This window comes from Aedes albopictus, chromosome 3 (assembly GCF_035046485.1).
Source record: "Aedes albopictus strain Foshan chromosome 3, AalbF5, whole genome shotgun sequence".
Lineage (NCBI taxonomy): Eukaryota > Metazoa > Arthropoda > Insecta > Diptera > Culicidae > Aedes > Aedes albopictus.
This window is the reverse complement of record NC_085138.1, coordinates 204,123,422-204,143,758: the sequence shown is the minus strand read 5'-3', so window position 1 is coordinate 204,143,758 and position 20,337 is coordinate 204,123,422. Positions and strand designations below refer to the sequence as shown.

The 20,337-nt window shown below is 40.5% G+C and overlaps 2 protein-coding genes and 1 long non-coding RNA gene across 3 annotated transcripts in view; 2 read left to right on the top strand and 1 right to left on the bottom strand.

Moving 5' to 3' along the window:
• Positions 1 to 721: 721 nt before the first annotated feature.
• LOC134284295 (uncharacterized) lies at positions 722 to 1,375 on the top strand. The gene is made up of 2 exons (XR_009995741.1): positions 722 to 1,042; positions 1,112 to 1,375. It is a non-coding gene; the product is annotated as an uncharacterized LOC134284295 (long non-coding RNA).
• A 1,503-nt stretch (positions 1,376 to 2,878) lies between these two features.
• On the bottom strand, positions 2,879 to 7,192 carry LOC134290549 (uncharacterized). Its single transcript, XM_062857709.1, has one exon. It carries the CDS (start codon positions 7,190 to 7,192, stop codon positions 2,879 to 2,881), a length of 4,314 nt encoding a protein of 1,437 aa, XP_062713693.1.
• Positions 7,193 to 9,211: 2,019 nt separating this feature from the next.
• LOC109416148 (PHD finger protein 12) overlaps positions 9,212 to 20,337 on the top strand; it is a 42,398-nt gene continuing 31,272 nt past the window's right edge. The window contains exons 1-3 of the mRNA XM_062858641.1: positions 9,212 to 9,393; positions 9,459 to 9,643; positions 11,839 to 12,520. Of these exons, the coding sequence (XP_062714625.1) occupies positions 9,340 to 9,393; positions 9,459 to 9,643; positions 11,839 to 12,520 (921 nt within the window). The 5' untranslated portion in view covers positions 9,212 to 9,339. The remainder of the gene's footprint in view (positions 9,394 to 9,458; positions 9,644 to 11,838; positions 12,521 to 20,337) is intronic.

Sequence of the window (20,337 nt, the reverse complement as noted above, 5' to 3'; positions counted from 1 at the left end):
GCCAATTGAAGAGGCATCAACTTTTTGAGCCAGAGTTCCACTTATGTTATGTGCTATGGTGTTACCATAGACTAATTTCTAGATCTCGATGTACCAAAGAAAACCGTGAAATTTTTGATGTCCACCCGCATAGACAATTACAATTTGTATTATGTTCCAAACAGTACGTCTCCTGTTTCTGTTAATGTTACTGTACCACAATCAGGTACTTTTCTGTTGAAAACTATGAAGCTCGTAGCATTCGACCATCAGCTACGGTCTAAGTAACGCATACCAATTTGTAAAGACTGGAACACATAGCGTCCGTTCCGTCGAGGTTTGCGTTTTTTTGACAGTTTTCCCATAGGAAATGTGTCAAACTACTGTCACGCACACGCAAACGTATGCATTGTGTGGGGCACTTAACAGTATGTTATACGCACACTAAGATTCAGATGTTCCAGCTCAGTAATTTTTTCACTGAATTCAGTAATTTTTTCATCTTTTTACTGAGTTTTCAACAGCAGTATTATCTCGGTACACTCGGTAATCGTATTTACCGTTCACCAGTAACGATATTTACCGTGCTTCAGTAACTTTTGACAGTTCCTTAGCTGAGCTCGGTAACTCATTCACAGAATATCCGCAAAATAAACAACCGAGCGTACCGAGTTAAATCTGCTGTTGAGAACTCAGTAAAAAGATGGGAAAAATACCGAGCTGATCTTAGTGTGCGGTGCAGAAATTGTCAAATATTATAGCGATGAAAACTAGTGAAACATGGTGGGAATACGGACTAGCCATTTCTCAAATGGTTTGTGATTATATTTGCGCAACACACTTATACATGTGTATATCACTGTATGCCACTTAAATTGAACAGTTTGCCAAACTGTTGCACACATTGGTATTTGTAAAGCCCGAACTTCTCAGTTTGCGTTTTTTTTTCGGAAAAAAAACAAAATCTTTCGTGAAGTCGCTTGTGAGCTGTGTGAAAATCCCAACTAAAAACTTGCTGCGGTGAACGATCTGAAGTTTCTGGAGCGGTCCGGATTAGTCAGGGGTAAGTTGTGCATGATTATTCCATATTGTAGTGATACTCATAAATCATCGGGTGTTAATTATATTGCAGAATTCGTGAACTTTCTCCAACAGCATGAGTTTCATTCCGCCTGACTCTGTGCGACTGCGGGGGCTCCGCAAATTCTATGAAATTCACCCCCATCCGGAAGAGGACCCCAGCAATCATCGTTGGAGCTACCGGATCCGGGATTGCCTCGCGAGTCGGGTGATTGTAGCAGTATTATGCGTGGATGTCAATAAAAGTGATGTGCTTTGAAGTTATAGCCGAGGTGGAATATTTCTTGAATAAAAAAAATCTCCGGTGAACGCATAACAGATTTTTTTATTTTAACGGTTTTAATGTAGATGAACCATATACCATAAGCTTAATTTACCATAGATGACCATATGTCAAGAATACCGCATACATCGTTCGTTTTCCTTCCAGATTTACTGTTTTACTCAAGGGGTTGGTCATTCAGCACACTTCATTTGTGCCGTGATTTTTGAGCGTGTGCCAATATGTGCCTAAACTGTGCCGGTTGTTTTTCAGTGTGTGCCGAAGTGTGCCGAACGTGCCGGAGGTGTGCCGAATGTGCCCAGTGGAATATTTTCTTAGAATGTTTTTGCGCTAATTATAATCCTGTCTATTTTTAGCGAATGTTATTGGTCTAGTCGGTGTTTACCGACAAAGTTCCACCCAGAACACTTGTCTAGAATCTGTATGAAGGGATTTTTTGCAATCGTAAGTATAATGACAGTTTGATTCCATACCGCAAAGTTGGATTTCTATGTTGTGTCCATGTGTGCCGGATTGTGCCGGCATGTGTGCCGAGATGTGCCGGCATGTGTGCCGGGCACAATGTGCCGAGTGACCAACCCCTTGACGAAACCATATTTATTACGGTTGAAAAATCCATTGCTGTGAAACGACCAAATGGTGCGGGTATAGTTCTACAATATCATGATACAGTAGGGAGTATGGTTTGAGTCCTAATTTTCTTGTATTTATCAATAAAATAATTAAATTCAACAGTTGTCTCATTATGTTCGTTTATTTAAAAATCTTATCTATCACATAATATTGCTGCACTTAGAAAAGACACTCAAGCTCAATCACTGAATTCACCTCGAAAACCATCACCGTCATCCGGTTCCATATCCGGGCCTATGCACTGGGATGAATCGCACATGAGATGTGAACAATTCAATGTTTTAAACTATCCAAACGGCTGGTCGGGCAGCTGATGTATTTCATCCTCATCGAATTCCTGGTTCAAAATATCCCTTAAAACGTCCGCCGCTAGGTCTGCCGGTAGCATGAATGCAGCGATGTAGGATTTTCAGCCGTTCGTAAACGCCATGATTGCCGCTGCGGATAGTTTCCTGGGGAACTGTTTAGCACTGCTGAAATGTACATATTTCTTTGTTTTATCTGACACATTTTTAGTATGCTCAAGCAAAAAAACTTACCGTCACTATTTTCAATCCAATCGTAAGTATTTTTTATCCCGAGAAGAACTGTTTCCACACGAAAATCTCGACCGTGGTCACGACGCTCCAACTTCGGCAGCCATGTTTACAATTTCAAGCTCAATCAGACAGGGTACCACAATCAAAATGGTTGGGTTGTTTTAAGCGCGGATGTTCGGATTAAGATTGACTGTGAACGTAATTAAACTGATAGAAATGAGTTCCTTTTATTTCCAGTCCGTTCAGATCCGTGCTCGGGTATACACTGAATTATAGAGATCGAAACAATATAGGTTGGCGTATGCATGATCGAGGGGTCTAACAATTCCATGAATACAACATCTTCCCTTTCTTTAACGAAAAGTCACTTGAACACTACATAGTCTTTGAACCTGCTTGGCAGACGGGATTTTCTCTTCGGACGGTCCGTGCTAGTTATTGGTGCTTTAGATTTTTCTGTTCTCTTCACTGGAGGGTCGGGATCTACTGGATCACGAAGCCGCGGTTCTGTCAGCGTCGGCAACTCCACAGATGTTGGCGGAATAAACTCGGCTGCTTCCTGATTGGGTATAACCAAAGGCACAGTTGGTTGGTGACATTCTTGAGAAGCTGCGTGAACAGTGGGTTGCATATTGGCTTCTGGACGACGATCAGGATAACCGTTTGGAATAGGTTGTTCACTAATCAATGGGGCTGTAGATTCTTTACGAGGTTTGACGTGCACTGCATCTCGGCGATACTTAGTACCCTCTACGCCAATCAAGTACGATCTATCACTCAACCGATCACAGACAACCCCAGGTGTCCACAGCTTGGATGTATCAGGACGGAGTTGGACGTACACAGGCGATCCTATTTCTATTTGCGGAAGTTCCCGTGATCGTTTATCGTATTGGTACTTAATCTTGCGTCGATTACGGAGTATCGACTCCGGTACTGATTGTACTACCTTTGGAATCAAATTTGTCGCGGGTATTGGAATGCCACACCTTATGCTGCGGGAAAGCAATCTAGACGCTGGAGAGCTGCCGATTTTATTAGGAGTGTTCCTCCAGTGTTGCAGCATGTACCAAAAATCTTGACCGGACTCCTGAGATTTTTGTAGAAGATCTTTCGCAATTTTGACTGCAGCCTCTGCTTTCCCATTCGATTGTTGGTGGTACGGAGCAGATGTCGAGTGTTTGAATCCCCAGGACTTCGCAAAAATTTTCATTTGCTCGTTGACAAAGTTCGATCCATTGTCTGTGACCACAAGTTGAGGGGTGCCATGACAGGAAAAATGGCGTTTACACACTTCTATGACCGAAGAGGGTGTCATATCATTCAACAAGTCCACCTCAAAATAATCTGAATAGTGGTCTACCATTATCAAGAATTTTCTTTGCTTTCCTTTATACAGCATAAAGAAAACATCCATCGACACTAGTTGAAAAGGGTAGATGGGAACGGCATGTGATTTCATTGGAGGGTGGAGTTGGGAGGATGCAAACTTAGCACAGACAGAGCACTCTTGTATTAGGTGTTTGATTTGGTTGTTCATCCCGGGCCAAAACACATTTTCTCTGGCTAACTTCAAGGTAGACTCGATACCTGTGTGACCCACATGCAGCCTGTCTGCCATGGAACGGTGGAGGGAGAATGGGATAACGATTCTATCAGCTCGAAAAACTAAGCCATCTTGGGTAGAAAGTTCATCTCGATACTTGTAGAAGGGCTTGACCTCCATTGGAACCCGCTCAATTCGATCGGGCCATCCTTGCCGAATGTACAGCAATACTGTTTGCAGCACGTTGTCCTCTGCGGTCCTTTCGATGATCTCGTTGATCCTCTCATCGCTGATACTTAGGTAGCTGCAAAGATTGATATCTTCTATTTCGCCGAAGACACGGTAGATACTCATTTTACAGGTCTGCTCTGAATCGACTGGAGATAAGCTGGGAGCCCTAGACAACGCATCTGCCACTACATTTTCCTTGCCGGTTACGAACTGTAGATGTATGTTGTATCGCTGTAAGTTGAGAAGCATGTGTTGAAGCCTCTTCGGCGCTTTCAAAAGTGGTTTTTTGAAAACGTTGATCAACGGTTTATGGTCGGTCTTCACCGTTGTCCTTTTGTTCCCGATTATCAGTTGATCGAACTTAATGCAGGCGAAAAGTACCGCCAGCAACTCCTTTTCGATCTGGGCGTAGTTTTTTTCGGTTTGAGTCAGCGTACGAGAGGCATAGCCGATTACTCCGTTGTCTTGATAAACTACAACACCTAGACCGAATGAACTTGCATCGCATTCTACCCATAAAGGCTTCTCTCTGTCATAGTACCGCAGTGTATTTATGTCAGCAACCAACGACTTGACTTTCTGGAACTCGGCATTCTCAGTCGAACCCCAGACCCAATCTGCTTTATCGGAGATCAAGCGGCGGATGTTGTGCAAATTAGCGCTTAGGTTGGGAATGAACCGGCTTAAGTAATTCACCATGCCGACAAAGCGGTGTAACTCCTTGCGGTCTCTTGGTGGAGGATAGTTTCTAATAACTGCGAGCTTTGATTCATCCGCACGAACTCCGCCATCAGTGAGAGTATGTCCAAAAAACTTCACTGATGACTGACATAAGGCCAGTTTTGAACGATTCAACTTGACATTGCATTGCTCTAGTCGAGACAGCAACTTTTCTAGACATCTATTGTGATCCGCCATTGCCTCCTCTAGTGTGTCACCCCGACCAAATATGAGCAAGTCATCGGCTAGACACTCCACTCCATCTAAACCGTCAATGACCTCCCGAAGCTTTATTTGAAAAATTTCTGGAGCAGATGAAATTCCAAACGGTAACCTGACCCATCTGTATCTTCCGAACGGTGTCCAGAAAGTCGTCAAGAGGCTGCTTTTTTCGTCCAGAGCCACATGCCAGAAGCCCTTCCTGGCATCAACGGTCGAGAATACTCTGGCTTTACCAAGTTCAGGGAGAATTTCATCCAGGGTGTTGAATTGCAAGTTGGGACGCTTGATGGCTTTGTTCAGCGGTATAGGATCAAGGCATATTCTTACTGACTCACCTGAGGTTGACCGATTCACAAGTAGGATGTTGCTCACCCAATCTGTGTGGCGCTGCTCCTTCACAATGATTCCTTCCTTCTCCATTCTGTTCAACTCTTCCCGAAGTTTGTCGCGAAGAGCTATCGGGATCCGGCGAGGCTGCTGAATGCTTGGTGGTACACTGGGGTCGATTTCAATCGATACTTCACCGGCAATCTTACCGACTCCTTTGAAGACACTCTCATACTTTTCCACAATTTTGTTCGCTTCGATTTTGTTCACTTTCCATATATATGGTTCATCACTTTTGTCTTCGGGTAGTTTGTACGAAACGGTGTTGCAGAATTTCACAAGTTTGAGCGTTTCACACACGTTAGCGGATAACACCGGTCGATGCTGGACATCGACAACTTGCAGCACAAGCTTGTACTTTTCTTTCTTATGACGGCACGGAATTTTGATCTCACCAAGAACCGGAATTTGTCCACCACCGAAACTATGCAACTTATATTTCGATGGCAATATAACCGGATCTGTGGCACCGAACAGTTTTTTCAGCCAATCAAATCCGATTAAACTTGTATTAGCTCCCGTGTCTAATTCACATATTACATTTTTCCAAACACCATCAACCTTGAGCTGCAAATCGGCCAGAACGTGTCCTCCACTTGAGGCATTGTTGTATATCTTGCCGATTTCTCGTTCTGGTTCAGAACTGTCACTGTCCGAGCTCGACATCACTTCACTGTTTTCTGCTTCACTGTCCTCCGTTTCGCTTGATACACCCGATACCTTTTTCACTTTTTTCTTATTTCTCTTCTTATTCTTGTTCTTTTCACACATTTTCCCGAAGTGGTTTCTTCCGCCGCACTTTCGGCACCGCTGGCCGTATGCGGGACAAACACCTTTCTCAAAAATATGACAGCCTCCACAGAATTTGCACCTTTTCTCCTTCTTTTCGATTTTCGACTGGATTCGGCAAACTTCACCTTTCTCTTCACTGAACAGCTGAAGTACTTTTCTCGCTGTCACCTCTTCGAGACGACACTCGTCGATTGCTCGTTCCAACGTTATATCCTTGTTGGTCAGCAACCGCTTCCGCAGGTGCGGCCACTTGTTGGAAGTAACCACCTTGTAGATGATGAACTTTTCCTCCAACGCACCCAACTGACACGGTTTAACCAATACTCTTAGTTTGGTCACGTATTCGTCAATAGACTCTGATTCCTGTTTCACGGTCAGGAAGTCCATCAGATCAATGTTAAAATTTCGAGGACGCACCACAGCCGCTTTTATTGCTGCTAAAGCATCTTCAGGGCTGTCACGCTGTGCGGCCGTTAGTTGAAAATTAAAATATTTTTTCAGGGCATCGAAGCCAATCACTGATAGCAGATAGCTCACTTTCTTTGAATTTTCACCCTGAGGCCACTGATTCATGCCCATCGCATTGGCGTAGTTTTGCCAATTTCGTTCAAAAAAGTCATAGTTCACTTCCATATCGCCTTCCAGGCACAAAGGCGGAGGTTGAGGAACTGGCTGTGGCTGCACTGGAACTTGCGCATTGGACTGCAGGTTCGCCATCCTATCGACGATAGCCGAAAACATTGCGTTCTGCTGCGAAATTAGCTGGCGTATCTCTTCCATTTTGCAGCGCTTCGTTTCACAAGCAATCAAAACAAATCACGCACACACTGACACGGTTCACTATACAACCATGAATCCATCCACCGAGTACCGTTCACGCCGGTGGTGGCAGCAGCAGCAACAACTTCAACGTTAGCAACACTACCACAGCAGCAGCAACTTCGTATACACAGGTTTACACCAATACCAACGAGCCGTCTCACGAGCTCGCCACGATTCCGAACGCCTGACTGTACTTTCTCCGCACTTTTTTCTCAATCTTGAATCGACATTTTCCGAACTTTTCGTAACAAATTTCACGCGTACGAGCTAAATTTCAACACGAAACCCGCTGACACCATGTTTTAAGCGCGGATGTTCGGATTAAGATTGACTGTGAACGTAATTAAACTGATAGAAATGAGTTCCTTTTATTTCCAGTCCGTTCAGATCCGTGCTCGGGTATACACTGAATTATAGAGATCGAAACAATATAGGTTGGCGTATGCATGATCGAGGGGTCTAACAATTCCATGAATACAACAGGGTAATATTTGCTTTCGGTGACATAAAAGTCTTATGGTATAAATTGTTTGTTAACCATATTTACTATAGTAACCTTAATAATTGAAGTTTCTAGTGTAGTTCTACCATTCGTACCGGAATGTATTGCGAATATAGCCACAATGGGTAACAATAGTACATATTTCCGTGATATGGTATTGTCGCGCTTATCTTAGATTCTCAACAAGTTGCGTTCGAAACGCGCAGCATCAGATCGCGCCAGACCGCGCACGTATGATTTGTACACGGTGTGCACCTTGGCTAAAACTGTTTTTGCAGCCGCCGTGTGGGAGCTGTCATGGGTAATCAGCCGCCGTATACAAATCAAACGGGGCGCAATCTTTTCGCGATAAACGACGGCTGGTTGAGATCATCAGCATCTGAGTGATTAAGGAGAAACTTCAGAGAATACAAATATGGCTGCCACAATGGCCGACTTGGACCCCTACTCACGTTTTCAGGAGCACCAATATTAAAAATTCGTAAACAAATGCGCTTGATTTAGAAAAGCTGCCTCTTTTTGCAAGTGAGCAAAGCGAGGATAAACAAGTTCAGCTTGGTTCGATGCATCGTTCGTCTGATTCGTGCCTCTAACGTTTGTATGCAAAATTGCAATGGGAATAATTTATGGTAAATATTTATGCGGGCAGCTATTTTTTTTCCACACGCTAACCCTCAGTTACCCAGATTGATGTCAAAGCGACCCAGACTGAGCAAAACTGCAGTTACTCTAAACTGAGTAAAGGCCCCTTTACTCAAATCTGGGTTACCGATGTTGGTGGCAAAATCTGGGTAAACGATACCCAGCTCCTCCGGGGCCTAGATTTTGTTAATTTATTTCCAAATTAGATTTTGATTAAAAAGCTCTCAGTTGCCACGTGCTATTCACTGGAAAACAGTTCCCCGGAATAATTCCACTGTTTTCCCGTCATTTATCGATATATTTTTCGTGAAAACATTCATAGAATAGAAATACACTAGAACTCCAATGGCGCTGTAGGCACTTTTCATATTTAATTAAATTTATAACTTTAATTGTAATATTTGATTGTTTTTAATTGTCCAGCTGATAGAGGATCTTTTGTTTTGGTAAATAAAATTTATTTGACACTTCTAGTACCGCTACTGACGCTGTAAGGGCGTGGCAAACTAGATGTTAGTCACACGAATAGTCGCGACATTGGACTTCTGTGGCTAGTTATTCTACTATTCATAGCTTCCAGCGTTCTCCTGACCGCCGCCTTATTCTCAAGCCGAAAAGTGACAAAGTGCCGATTACCCAGATCTTTACCCAAATTCAGCGAATCTGGGTTTTCGGGTTACCCGGATTTTGACATAAAAATAAAACATAAAAATCCGGGTCGAATCGACCCAGTCGATGGGTAGTTTCAGGTTAGCGTGCATGCATCTTTTTACTGAGTTACTTTTGAGTATTTTTCAACGAGTAAATTAGAATTAAAGACATCGGCAAGCCCCTCGCTCATGTATTGTCATTTGACGCAAAGCTTGTTTTTGTTGGTAAAAAAAGATGCAAGTTTGTGAGTGAGCTAGATCCGCGTTGTTTTGGATTTATTAGAAAATTTGTGGAATTTAACTAACGAAACATGTCGAAAAATCGTGCACAATACGACCCGGATGCTCCAGTTGGTCTGATGCCGGTTAGTATATTTATAAAGTTTAGTTTTCGCGCAAGATTTAACAGATTTTTTCCTATTGATCACAGTTGATCCAAGCGCTCATCAAGCCGCCAGATTCTGGAGAACCGAAGCCATTCTGCAAGAAGCCCCATCATCCCTACTATAGGAAGCCGGGCCGGGGTCATAATAACGATACGTGCGATGCTTGCGGCGAGGGTGGGGATTTAATATGTTGCGATCGATGCCCGTCGAGTTTCCATTTGGGATGCCAGTAAGTAGAATATTTAGCAGTCAAAGGATAAAACTTATTCTTGTAATGTAGTACCGTGCGAGCACCATATTATAGACAGCTCCATATTCTGAACAGTCGGCTAACGCAAAATAGATTTTCCTTTTATGAAGCATATATTGAATCGAGAGTTGAGGTGTTAATTTTATTAAGCCCCTCTATTATCCAATCGTTACAAAACATATCGTTTTTGGCTTAACTGCGAATGTAGAGAATGTGTTTGTACATAGTAAGTAACACTATGTGTTCAGAATTAGGACCACGGCTTCTTATGGTGTTCATAATTAGGAACATGTCGTCCAAAAACAAATATATGTCTAGATCAGAGACTGGAAGTTATTATGAGATTTAATTTATTTTATACATTTAGCTAGACAAAAAACACAATTGACGGTAGTGTGAAGCATTATCTCTAGCAACAAGAACTTCCATTTATTTTAGGATTTGTTGTGAGATTCCCTTAACCGTTCAGAATATGGGTACCGCACGGTACATGGAAGTACGTAGCAAAGTAACCATAGCGTAGGTCATTTGAACCGTTTTCTCAGATCAATGCTTGTTTGGTTCCATTTCGGGTCCTGAGTGTATCTGTGCAAAATTTGAGCACGATCGGTTGCGTCTACACTTTGCGCATTGCAATTGAAATTTGTATGGGAAAACAGGCTTATTCGCACTGAGCGCATGAACATTCTGCTCTTTGGATTTACACCATCAAGCACATCATAAATTAGAAATTTTTTCATCTTGTGAGATAGAAGGATGTTGAAATATTCTAAATTGTAATTGTAATTGTTTTATTTATTCATAACGATAACCTATTGGATGTACCATATATAAGGTCAAGGAAATTGCAGTTTGGATATTAAAACATTGTGACAGAGTAATAAAATTAACAGAATTACGAGTTTGACAATACAGAAGTGAGTAGGCAAATTACAAAATGTAGATTACTAGCAAGTCATTAATCAATTAAATTAAACTTTTCATAGCGGTTTTAAATGGTTCCAACAGGTTGACCTATACACCAGCAGACTTTTACCACTTGATGATGTGTGCCTCGGGATGATAAAGCAGCGAGTACGCTCTTGTTGTCCTCGCTGAAGGTGTTGGAAGGATGTAACCGGGTTGATTATCGTAGTATGCCTGCCTCATAAACGTGCAGATACGTAGCTGGTAGTTGAATGGAAGATCGTGACCCAGAATCGAGTTTCGTACAGGCGTCGTACTGTCTCGACGCCGGAGATTGAATACAAACCGTATAGCAGCTTTATAGCATCGATGTAGTTGAGCTTTGAGGCTGGCTAAATGTCATTTCGAATTCTCAAAAATCCGCACTGCAGCGCCGCACGGGCCGTTCAAAGTGAAATTCACTAGAGTGTTTTCACCCGGGTGAAAATCTCCTTGCGCGCTACAAATGTGGGGACCCGGGGCCATAGTTTTGTGGGGCCCTTTATATAGAGCATATTTTTTTGTCAATTTAACATGCAAATAATCAAAAAAAAAAAAAAAAAATTACAAATATTATTTAGATGCTATTAATTAGTGGTGTGCCGAGACCAGATTTATCGATATTATCGATATCGAAACGATATCGGTTTCCAATTATCGATATCGAATCCGATATCCAATAATGAATGAAATATGAAATTTTATTTTAAAATGTAGTAATTATTTACATTTTACGGTTTCTGTTTCGCTGATGACTTTTTAAAGTGAAAATATTAACTTTTCAAGCCATTTCGAAGACAAATGCTGAGAAGAGACTGACATGGCATTTCCAGTTATTTATTTTCGTGGCAATGACGTTTGGATTATTTTGAGTGTGGTAGTAGTGACGGACGAAACGATCAAGACAACGAAAGCAGCACAAGCTTGTTAGAGTGTTGGTGGTGGTTCACTAGGGGTGTCGAAGCCGCTTTCGTCAGGGGACGGAACAGTCACGGAACGTCAAAGATCGTGTGCAGTGCCCTATTAACCTTTGGATCTTTTGATACTGCCTTGCTGTCTCCGTTACTAATATCACACATGTAAACCTAGATGTAAACGGGTCATTTAAAAGAATTTACAGGGGACCATTTCTAAAAGAGTTGCGCAAATAGCCCACGTATATCTATATCAATCTCTCAAAGTGTTCCGAAATGTTAAACTATAAAAGTTTATTTTTTTTTCATTTTCAGCGATCCTCCTTTAGAGGAAACAGATATTCCCAATGGACTTTGGATTTGCCATACTTGCAAAATGACGGAAGCAAATCCATCCCTGAAAGCGCTGAAATCGGATTTGAAGCTGCCCAAATCCGAATCTCAGCCGGATGTTCGCGAAGAACCGTCGACTTCCTCAATCGAGGGAACCCAGTTAGTAAAGGTCAAAAAGATGCGCAATCGAAGCAATTCCCGCAAAAATTCGGCGTCCAGTGTTTCGGCGGAAAAAATATCCCCTCCGAAGGAGGAAGCCCTGGAAGGTGTCACTCGTATTAAGGAGCCAGAAGATGGTTCCCAACTGACGCCCTTCGACCAGCTGATTCGTGCCGCTCGCATTTTGAACCCTCGTCAGTTTGAGCTGCCCCGGGAGATGAACGTACACTTCCCTTTCCCGGGAACGGAAAAGCAGGATTCCGCTCAGAAAAATGGCGTCCCGAAGAGAGGGCCCAGAACCCGGAAAATATATGAGCTGGACGGGCAAGGCTTGGTGCCTCTCCCTGCAAAGACCTGTCATGCTTGTGGAAGGTCGTGTCGCAGGGCACCACTGATTGCTTGCGATTATTGCGATCTCTTCTTTCATCAGGATTGTCTCGATCCACCGTTGACAGCTCTGCCCACATCGATGTGGATGTGTCCGAATCACGTGGAACAGTTTATTGTAAGTATTTTCCTAATTTTCATATGCAACAATATGATTCACACTTCCGATCAAAAGTTTTCGATTTTCTTTTCTATCCATCTGTAGGATAGGACGGAGACCACACGTTAGCCTTTCTGCTTATATGATTTTTTTTTCAAACAGCTTTACAATCCGTTAAAATAAAATTTATGAGTATCCTTGATAAAAGGTACCAAGTTCACAATAAAAACAAATTATATCGACGTATTAGCACAGCCAAACAGACGTAACACCTTGAACGATTTTCATTTAAATCCATCGCCCAGTTTACACTACCATCACCTGGCGGAAAAGTTGCACGAACCACTGTGTTGTGCAATATCGTCAACAGAAGGCGCTAGTGTGAAACGTCAAACAATAGAGTTAATAAACTATAGAGGACGAATGTCGCTGGCGTCGCTGCCGAAACATCTCTTGCTGGCGGAGATAGGCCGGGCTATAAGTGTCAAAGCGAAAAAGTATGCAGTTTGACAGATAGATACCCGACATGTTTCCGAACGAGAACAAAGGGAACAGCAGCGACATTCGTCCTCTATAGTTTCCTAACTCTATTCGTCAAACGCAAAGAAAAACGATGCGCGCGCCTCTGGTTGTGAAAGCCACAACTATGAAAATTTAAAATGATCGTTAAAAGCGTAGTCGATGGAAATTTCGCAAGTGTTACGTCTGACGAATAGAGTTAATAAACTATAGAGGACGAATGTCGCTGGCGTCGCTGCCGAAACATCTCTTGCTGGCGGAGATAGGCCGGGCTATAAGTGTCAAAGCGAAAAAGTATGCAGTTTGACAGATAGATACCCGACATGTTTCCGAACGAGAACAAAGGGAACAGCAGCGACATTCGTCCTCTATAGTTTCCTAACTCTATTGTCTGACGTAGTATCATAGGGTTCCGAGTCACTGTAACTAAATCGATTCAAAACCAATTAACTTGAAGTTTTGTACACGGCTAGATATTATACCTATACGTATCTTCACGTTTCGAAAATTTGTTTCAATTGATTACCTTATAAGAAATGATCAGATTAACCCATCAGCGACCAGTGTCACATGTACCTATTTAGGGCGGGGTGGGGCAAGATGGGTCGCCTAAGGATGGATCATCATAACTTTGTAAATACAAATCGTATAGATTTGTATTAGTCCTCTACTCTTTAATACACTTGTTAGCTATGCTAAAAATCGATAAAATGTTCTTTCAATACAAAATATGATGTTTTAAAAAGTGACCGATTTTGCGTCGTGAAAAAAGTGTGGGGCAAGATGGGTCACCTTTTAAGTAATTCACATTTTCTCAACAAAAAACGGCAATAAATAAGATTTGTTCCGTATTCATATATGCTCCATATCCATACTGAGTAAACAAGAGCTACAAGTAAACATTTTATAAATTTATTAGGAAAATAAAAAAAAAAACATTACGATTTGAGTGGTCTTAAGACGAATTGAAAATAGATGTTTTCACTTAAAAATATTATAATTTTAGGCATTCATTTCGCTTAATTGAAGTGAATTATGAGATAGTCTCTTGTAATAAAAAATAAATAGCTTTTAAATGCTTCAAGAATACGCTCAAAAATGAAGGTGACCCATCTTACCCCGCGGTCGTTTATATGGAGATTATATGGAATGTATCGCGTAGGAAAAATGGCTAAAAAACATTTTATTTTTTATTTCCAATGAGAGTGATTAATTTCTCAATCAATACTCTAAACTTTTGTATATTCATGCTGGTCACCTAACAAAATTATTAACATAATCAAATCATGAGTAATGCGCTCGAAAATGGCACTGACCCATCTAGCCCCGCGACCCATCTTGCCCCGCCCCACCCTATGTATTTGTCGTCAATCAATGTAGATCAACATGTTTGATATGACTGCTAAAAATCCAATTCTTGATCGAATCATCTAGTGTTTTGCAATATCATGGAATCCCCGGCTACTGCGCCCTTTTTTGTTTTTGTTAAGTAGGAATAACCATTCCATTCAGAGATTACGTACCGTCTACCCCCGTTGGTTTGACCGCATCTAATTTGAACACTTTTTGACTTGACCCCCTATAATCTGCACATCGTTCAAACTAAAAATCAAGCTAAAAATAGATCAAACGTCATTGTTGGGATGAAAATGCTCTGTGAAACTGGCAACACGGGCCAAATATCAGTTAGCGAAAAAAGCTGTTGATAGGAGGTCGCATCTTTTAATAGCGCGGAATAGAATATTAAAATGTATGTATATAATGAATAAGTAATAGACTAAGATTAATGAAATAAATTGAATTACAGCATTGAAGCTGCACATCATGAAAGCTGCTTTCAATCTTTGGTGTATCGCGCAAAAGATGACTTGTCTCCGCAACAAACTTCAATGATTTTATGGTCGCGAAGTGAGTGCACCATGGATCCAGTGCAAAGTCTTTTCCATATAGAGCTGAAAAGCAAACGATGGCGGAAGTTTTATGAGGAAGAAGCACGTCGAATCGATGAAGAATATGAACGTGATATTGCTGAAATAGATGCGAAATTTGAGGAAGCTGCGAGAAAAATTCAGTTGGATTTCCTCGAAAAGAAGGAGGCAATTATAAGGCAATTTGGTGGCGTTAACCCATGTGAAAAATTGGAATCTTCGCCTAATCCAGTCTGTACAGCTGATCATGAAAGCAGTAAACCAATCACCCATCATCCAAAACCATCACGTCAAATGAATCATGTCGAGGTTTATGAAGAAGAACACAATTTGTCTGTACCGCTGCATGTGCAGTCAATTTCCATTAGACCGAATAGAAATTGTCATCTCGGGGTTAAATATAATCAGAGTGTGAACACGGTGTATGTCGTGAGTGGGAATGTGTCTAAAACATGCTCGGTTAGGAGACACGCTTTGAAAAGGCAAACGACCGTCCAACCTATATTGTGCGAGAGTACGAACAAATGTGGATTCGACAAAATAGTGCTTTGTGTAATAGACATAGTGTACGTGATTTTCGATCCCGGTGGGAGCCGTACAAACAGTGGCGATTGCACACACTTTCAGGTCGATCGCACTGCGGCGATTGTTTGCAATTCTGAATGGTAGCGTTGATCATGTTATCCATTCCATGTGAATCAAGCAAAAAAAAATAATTAGACCTATTTACCAGTTTCACGGGTGGGAGTGTTGGGATGAAAATGCTCTGTGAAACTGGCAACACGGGCCAAATATCAGTTAGCGAAAAAAGCTGTTGATAGGAGGTCGCATCTTTTAATAGCGCGGAATAGAATACTAAAATGTATGTATATAATGAATAAGTAATAGACTAAGATTAATAAAATAAATTGAATTACAGCATTGAAGCTGCACATCATGAAAGCTGCTTTCAATCTTTGGTGTATCGCGCAAAAGATGACTTGTCTCCGCAACAGTCATTCTGCTCATGGAACGGGGTGAAACGGAAGGCAGAATCAAAATAAAACAGCGGAAAGGGTTGCCATCAGTGTGTTTTACGACGCCCACAGGGTTACTAGGAGTTCAAATTAAAAAATTAACCCCGTTGGTTTGCATGAGGTGTCGTTCAAACCAACGGGGGTAGACGGTAATGGTGATGAAATCAATAAAAATCTAATAAAGTCAAGATTGATTCTAAAAGGGCTTTTTTATTTATGTAATAGACCAAATTTAGTTTTTGTGGAAATAAGTGAATTTTTCATCTTAAACATTGCAGACAGAATCAATTTTTTTTTAATTTCAACACAAATTGAGAATGCAAACAGTATGGGAGGAATATGTATGCATTTAAATTACAAAAAAAAAACATATGTGTAATTAGTGAAAAATGCTGTTTCTCTCTTAAATTTTAGACTAGATCACATTCAAATCACGACTAAGGAAGTCCAGAACTTTCCACAGTTTTGTTAATTCAATTCTTAAGCTTCATCAAAAAGCAGAACTTCAGACAAATCAATGCGTCAGTATGGGCCCATATAGCCGAGGCGGTAAACGCACGGGTATTCAGCATGACCATGCTGAGGGTGACGGGTTCGATTCCCGGTCGGTCCAGGATCTTTTCGTAAAGGAAATTTCCTTGACTTCCTTGGGCATAGAGTATCTTCGTGCCTGCCACGCGATATACACATGCAAAATGGTAATTGGCAGAGGAAGCTCTCAGTTAATAACTGTGGAAGTGCTCATATCTTGGAGCTGCAAGGCAACTAAAATGTACAAAACTGATCGGACAGCAACACACGTGTAAATCAAAGGGATGCGTTGTCCGATCACTTCTTCAAATTTTGATTGCCTTGTCATATCCAAACTTGTGATCAGAAATTATTTGTATTTTGGCGTTGCGTTGCGTGGTAACGGAGTAAATCGTAGATTGCACACTGAAAGTTGTCATGTTAAAACTTTAATACTCCTACTTTAATTGCTTGTGAAATGCTATTTGGGAAGGAACAGCTATCCAACCAGAGGTTGAAGTAAAAAAGACATCAGAACTTCCATTGCCGGCCACACCCATCTTCTCCGTTACGAGGATAGGAAAGGATGTGATGATATGTCACCTATTTTACAAGAGGTGAGCGATTCACTGACACTCCCATACTGCCGGTGGACGCATAAATGTCACATGTGCAAAAACAAACAATCGAGAAAATCGCGTCCAAAGTTCGAAAAAGTAAACTGTCTCATCTATGAAGTATAAATGCCGAATCGTATTCTAACATCAATCAATTTTGAATTTGAGCACATTTTTTTTTGTTTTAGAGCAATTTTAAAATTTCATAGGATTTCCAATGAAACGTGACGCTTATGCGTCCACTTTTCTGAATGTGACAAATCGGCGTTGCATTTTTTCAACAATTTTCGGAACAAACTACCTATTTTCATTTGCCTATATGATAGTACACCATGATACATGATCATGGGCTGCAAAATATCAATATTGCCAAAAATGCAAATGTGACAATTATGCTTCCACCGGTAGCATAGGTATCAAGGAGTTGGATATTAATGGGGCGATTTGGGAATCACTATAAGCGAGTGATGCGACGAGATTCAGATTGTGTGAGTGTATTTGTGTAAATCATGTAGATGTGATGGAGTGAGTAATATTGTTTTAGTATATTTAAACACCAACGTTGGGAGTAAAATAGCTAAAAAAATTGTCAATCCATGGGCCTTTTTGCTTCCGGGATGGGGCACAGGTATTACACTGTGTCCTGGCTAACAAGTCTAGGCTTAAACGCCATTGCTCGCTCTCTAAAACGATAAGAAACACGTTATGTGGATGGGAAAGGATAGTAGGGACTAGGGAGGGGATAACTATTCATCGAGATGCCAGCGACTCACCGACGCCCTCGAAAATAGAAAGGAAATGCCCCACCTCTGGGGCAAAAGTTCGAATTTAGTGTTTGTTGAATTTCGCTCACCGTAGCACACTATTTTGACACTTTGGCAATAGGAATACCTGAAACCAATTAATATTTGATGTTGGAACTATATTAAAGACCGCCCCAGAAAGTATGGACGCAGTAAGAGAATATATACCAGTATACTGGTACAGGGTATTGTACCATTTTGGCAGGTTTACCCACTTTGGGCACTTGCCGCTATAACCAAGTTAATCTCAAACCGATTGATTTGAATTTTCGTATAGACTTGAGCACGTACAGTGTATCAAACAATTGTCCGTACAGCAATTTTTTGGTCAAAATAATTTTGCATTCAAATGTTCATAACTTTTTTATACGTCAATCAAAAACGCTGAAATTTTGACCAATCATGAATCATACATTAAAGCTCCATTGGTAAAATTTTGAGCGAGATCGAATAAGTTTTCTGAAAGTTATAGAACTTTTAGTAACACATATAAGATTTTTGAACACATTTTTAAAACATTATATCTCAGTATGCACTCGATGAAAATTTTTCAATTTTTTTTTGTTACAGCTGATACCTAAGGCTTTCATATGCAGCTACTTTAGAAGTTTTATATTCGCTACAAAAAATATGAAAAATCTGTACATGTTCACAGTTTTCGAAAAGTGCATCAGATATTCTCAAATTTTTACTGTAAGTGCATCAACTAGTTGTGTATTAGTGGTCCAAATTTGGAAAAGATCGGGCCATCTTTTCGAAAAGTTACAGTTAGTTGAACATTTTTTGAAAAGTGAAAATTTTGCCTGTCCCGATCATTTTGTCTATCCCCTGTACGTAAGTCGTTGTAAATAAAAATTAAGGGGATATTGGGGTAAATGGGTTATGGAATACGCCATTACATTTTATATCTCATCACCATATTTTTTTCAACAAGTAGTATACAAGCTATACGCATCATTATTCATTTCGTGGATGTATATTTTATTGACTTGAGAAAGCTTCCTTCCGAATACGGTGCAAGCATAGACTAGGTAAGGTGGTCTCAGGCTCAGTGTTGTCACAGGTACAAATTATTCTGTAAAAGTACAGATTTTTTTTCAACTTTTTGGTGCAGATTACAGATTTTCAGCAAAAGGTACAGAGAATGGTACAGATTTTTTGAAAGTGTGAAAAAATCATTAAAATTTAAAGTTAAAACATTTTTAATACTGATATTTTTGTTTTTACAGATCATAAATTGGTAACAGAACACTCAAGTTAAGTGTTTTTCATAGTTTAGCCTGAATGTAATGCTCTTTTTAGTGTATTTTAAGCGATTTTAAATCAAATGTGGTACAAATTTGGTACAGATTTTGGGTACAGATTTTTCGAATGTCTGGTACAGATAAAAAAGATTTTTGAGCCTCCGGTACAGATAATAATGTGGCAACACTGCTAGGCCTGAGCAGTAATGAGAAAGTTTTTATTTTTTCCACCTTTAGGAATATTGTTTCCCCCACCAGGGTGCGAGGCCGCCATGTTTAAGAACCCATCATTTTGTATGTAAACATTTGTGTATCCAAAAAGGATTCCATTGTGGATACACGATAGATGTTGGCTCCTGTCAGATGCATTAGGTAGGATTAGGGTTGCCACATACATGGTTTCCCCCATTGTGCGCCGATTTGAATGATGTACAGAGAACAATAACGAATCGTGCGATGAACGTGTTCCATAGTGTTTTGATCCGTCACCATCAGCACGAACTTGGTCAAACGCGGATGATTACCCAGAAAGCACAAAACAATCGCTGTTAGTCATTTTTGATAGGCTGTGTTGTGGTAATCGCTGGAAAAGATGGTGTTTTTCCCGTTTTTTTCTATCGTAGAGAACTAGATGTTTGTTGACGAAACATTGTTTGTTGAATTTATTTGTGATTGTGCTTGTGATAATTTATAAATATATGGTAATTCATGCAATGCGACGTGATGTAGTGTATTGAATGCTCTGAGCTTATTTTAAATTATTTGCCGTCAATGAACATCCGTATTACCGTTTCATAGTTTTTTGTTGTATTGTCGTCAATTGCAAGTTAGTCTTATCTGTAAGAATTGAGAAAATGGTTTCTTAGTTTATATGCGATGATGATATTCTGTTTTGACAAGAATCTACAAGTGTTAATTAATAAGAAGAAGTGAAATGAGGATTATACGCAACTAAATATCTAATAGTTTTTATAGACAAATAGCTCAAAACGAAAAATATGTCAACACGTTTGTTTTCGACTACTGCAACCAACATCTTCATCAAATTTCATAAAAACTGCCTTGACCGGCCTGTACCAATTTTCTAGCATAGCCAATAGAGGCTGTTTATAAACAAAAATAACAAATTGTTTATATTTCGCGTATACATTTTTCTAGCTTACTTCGAAAAAAGTTCCACCTTTTTACTTTTTGCATG

Bases quoted from the DNA above. Each gene is read 5' to 3' on its own strand.
- LOC134290549 (XM_062857709.1), bottom strand. From the start codon at position 7,192: ATGGAAGAGATACGCCAGCTAATTTCGCAGCAGAACGCAATGTTTTCG.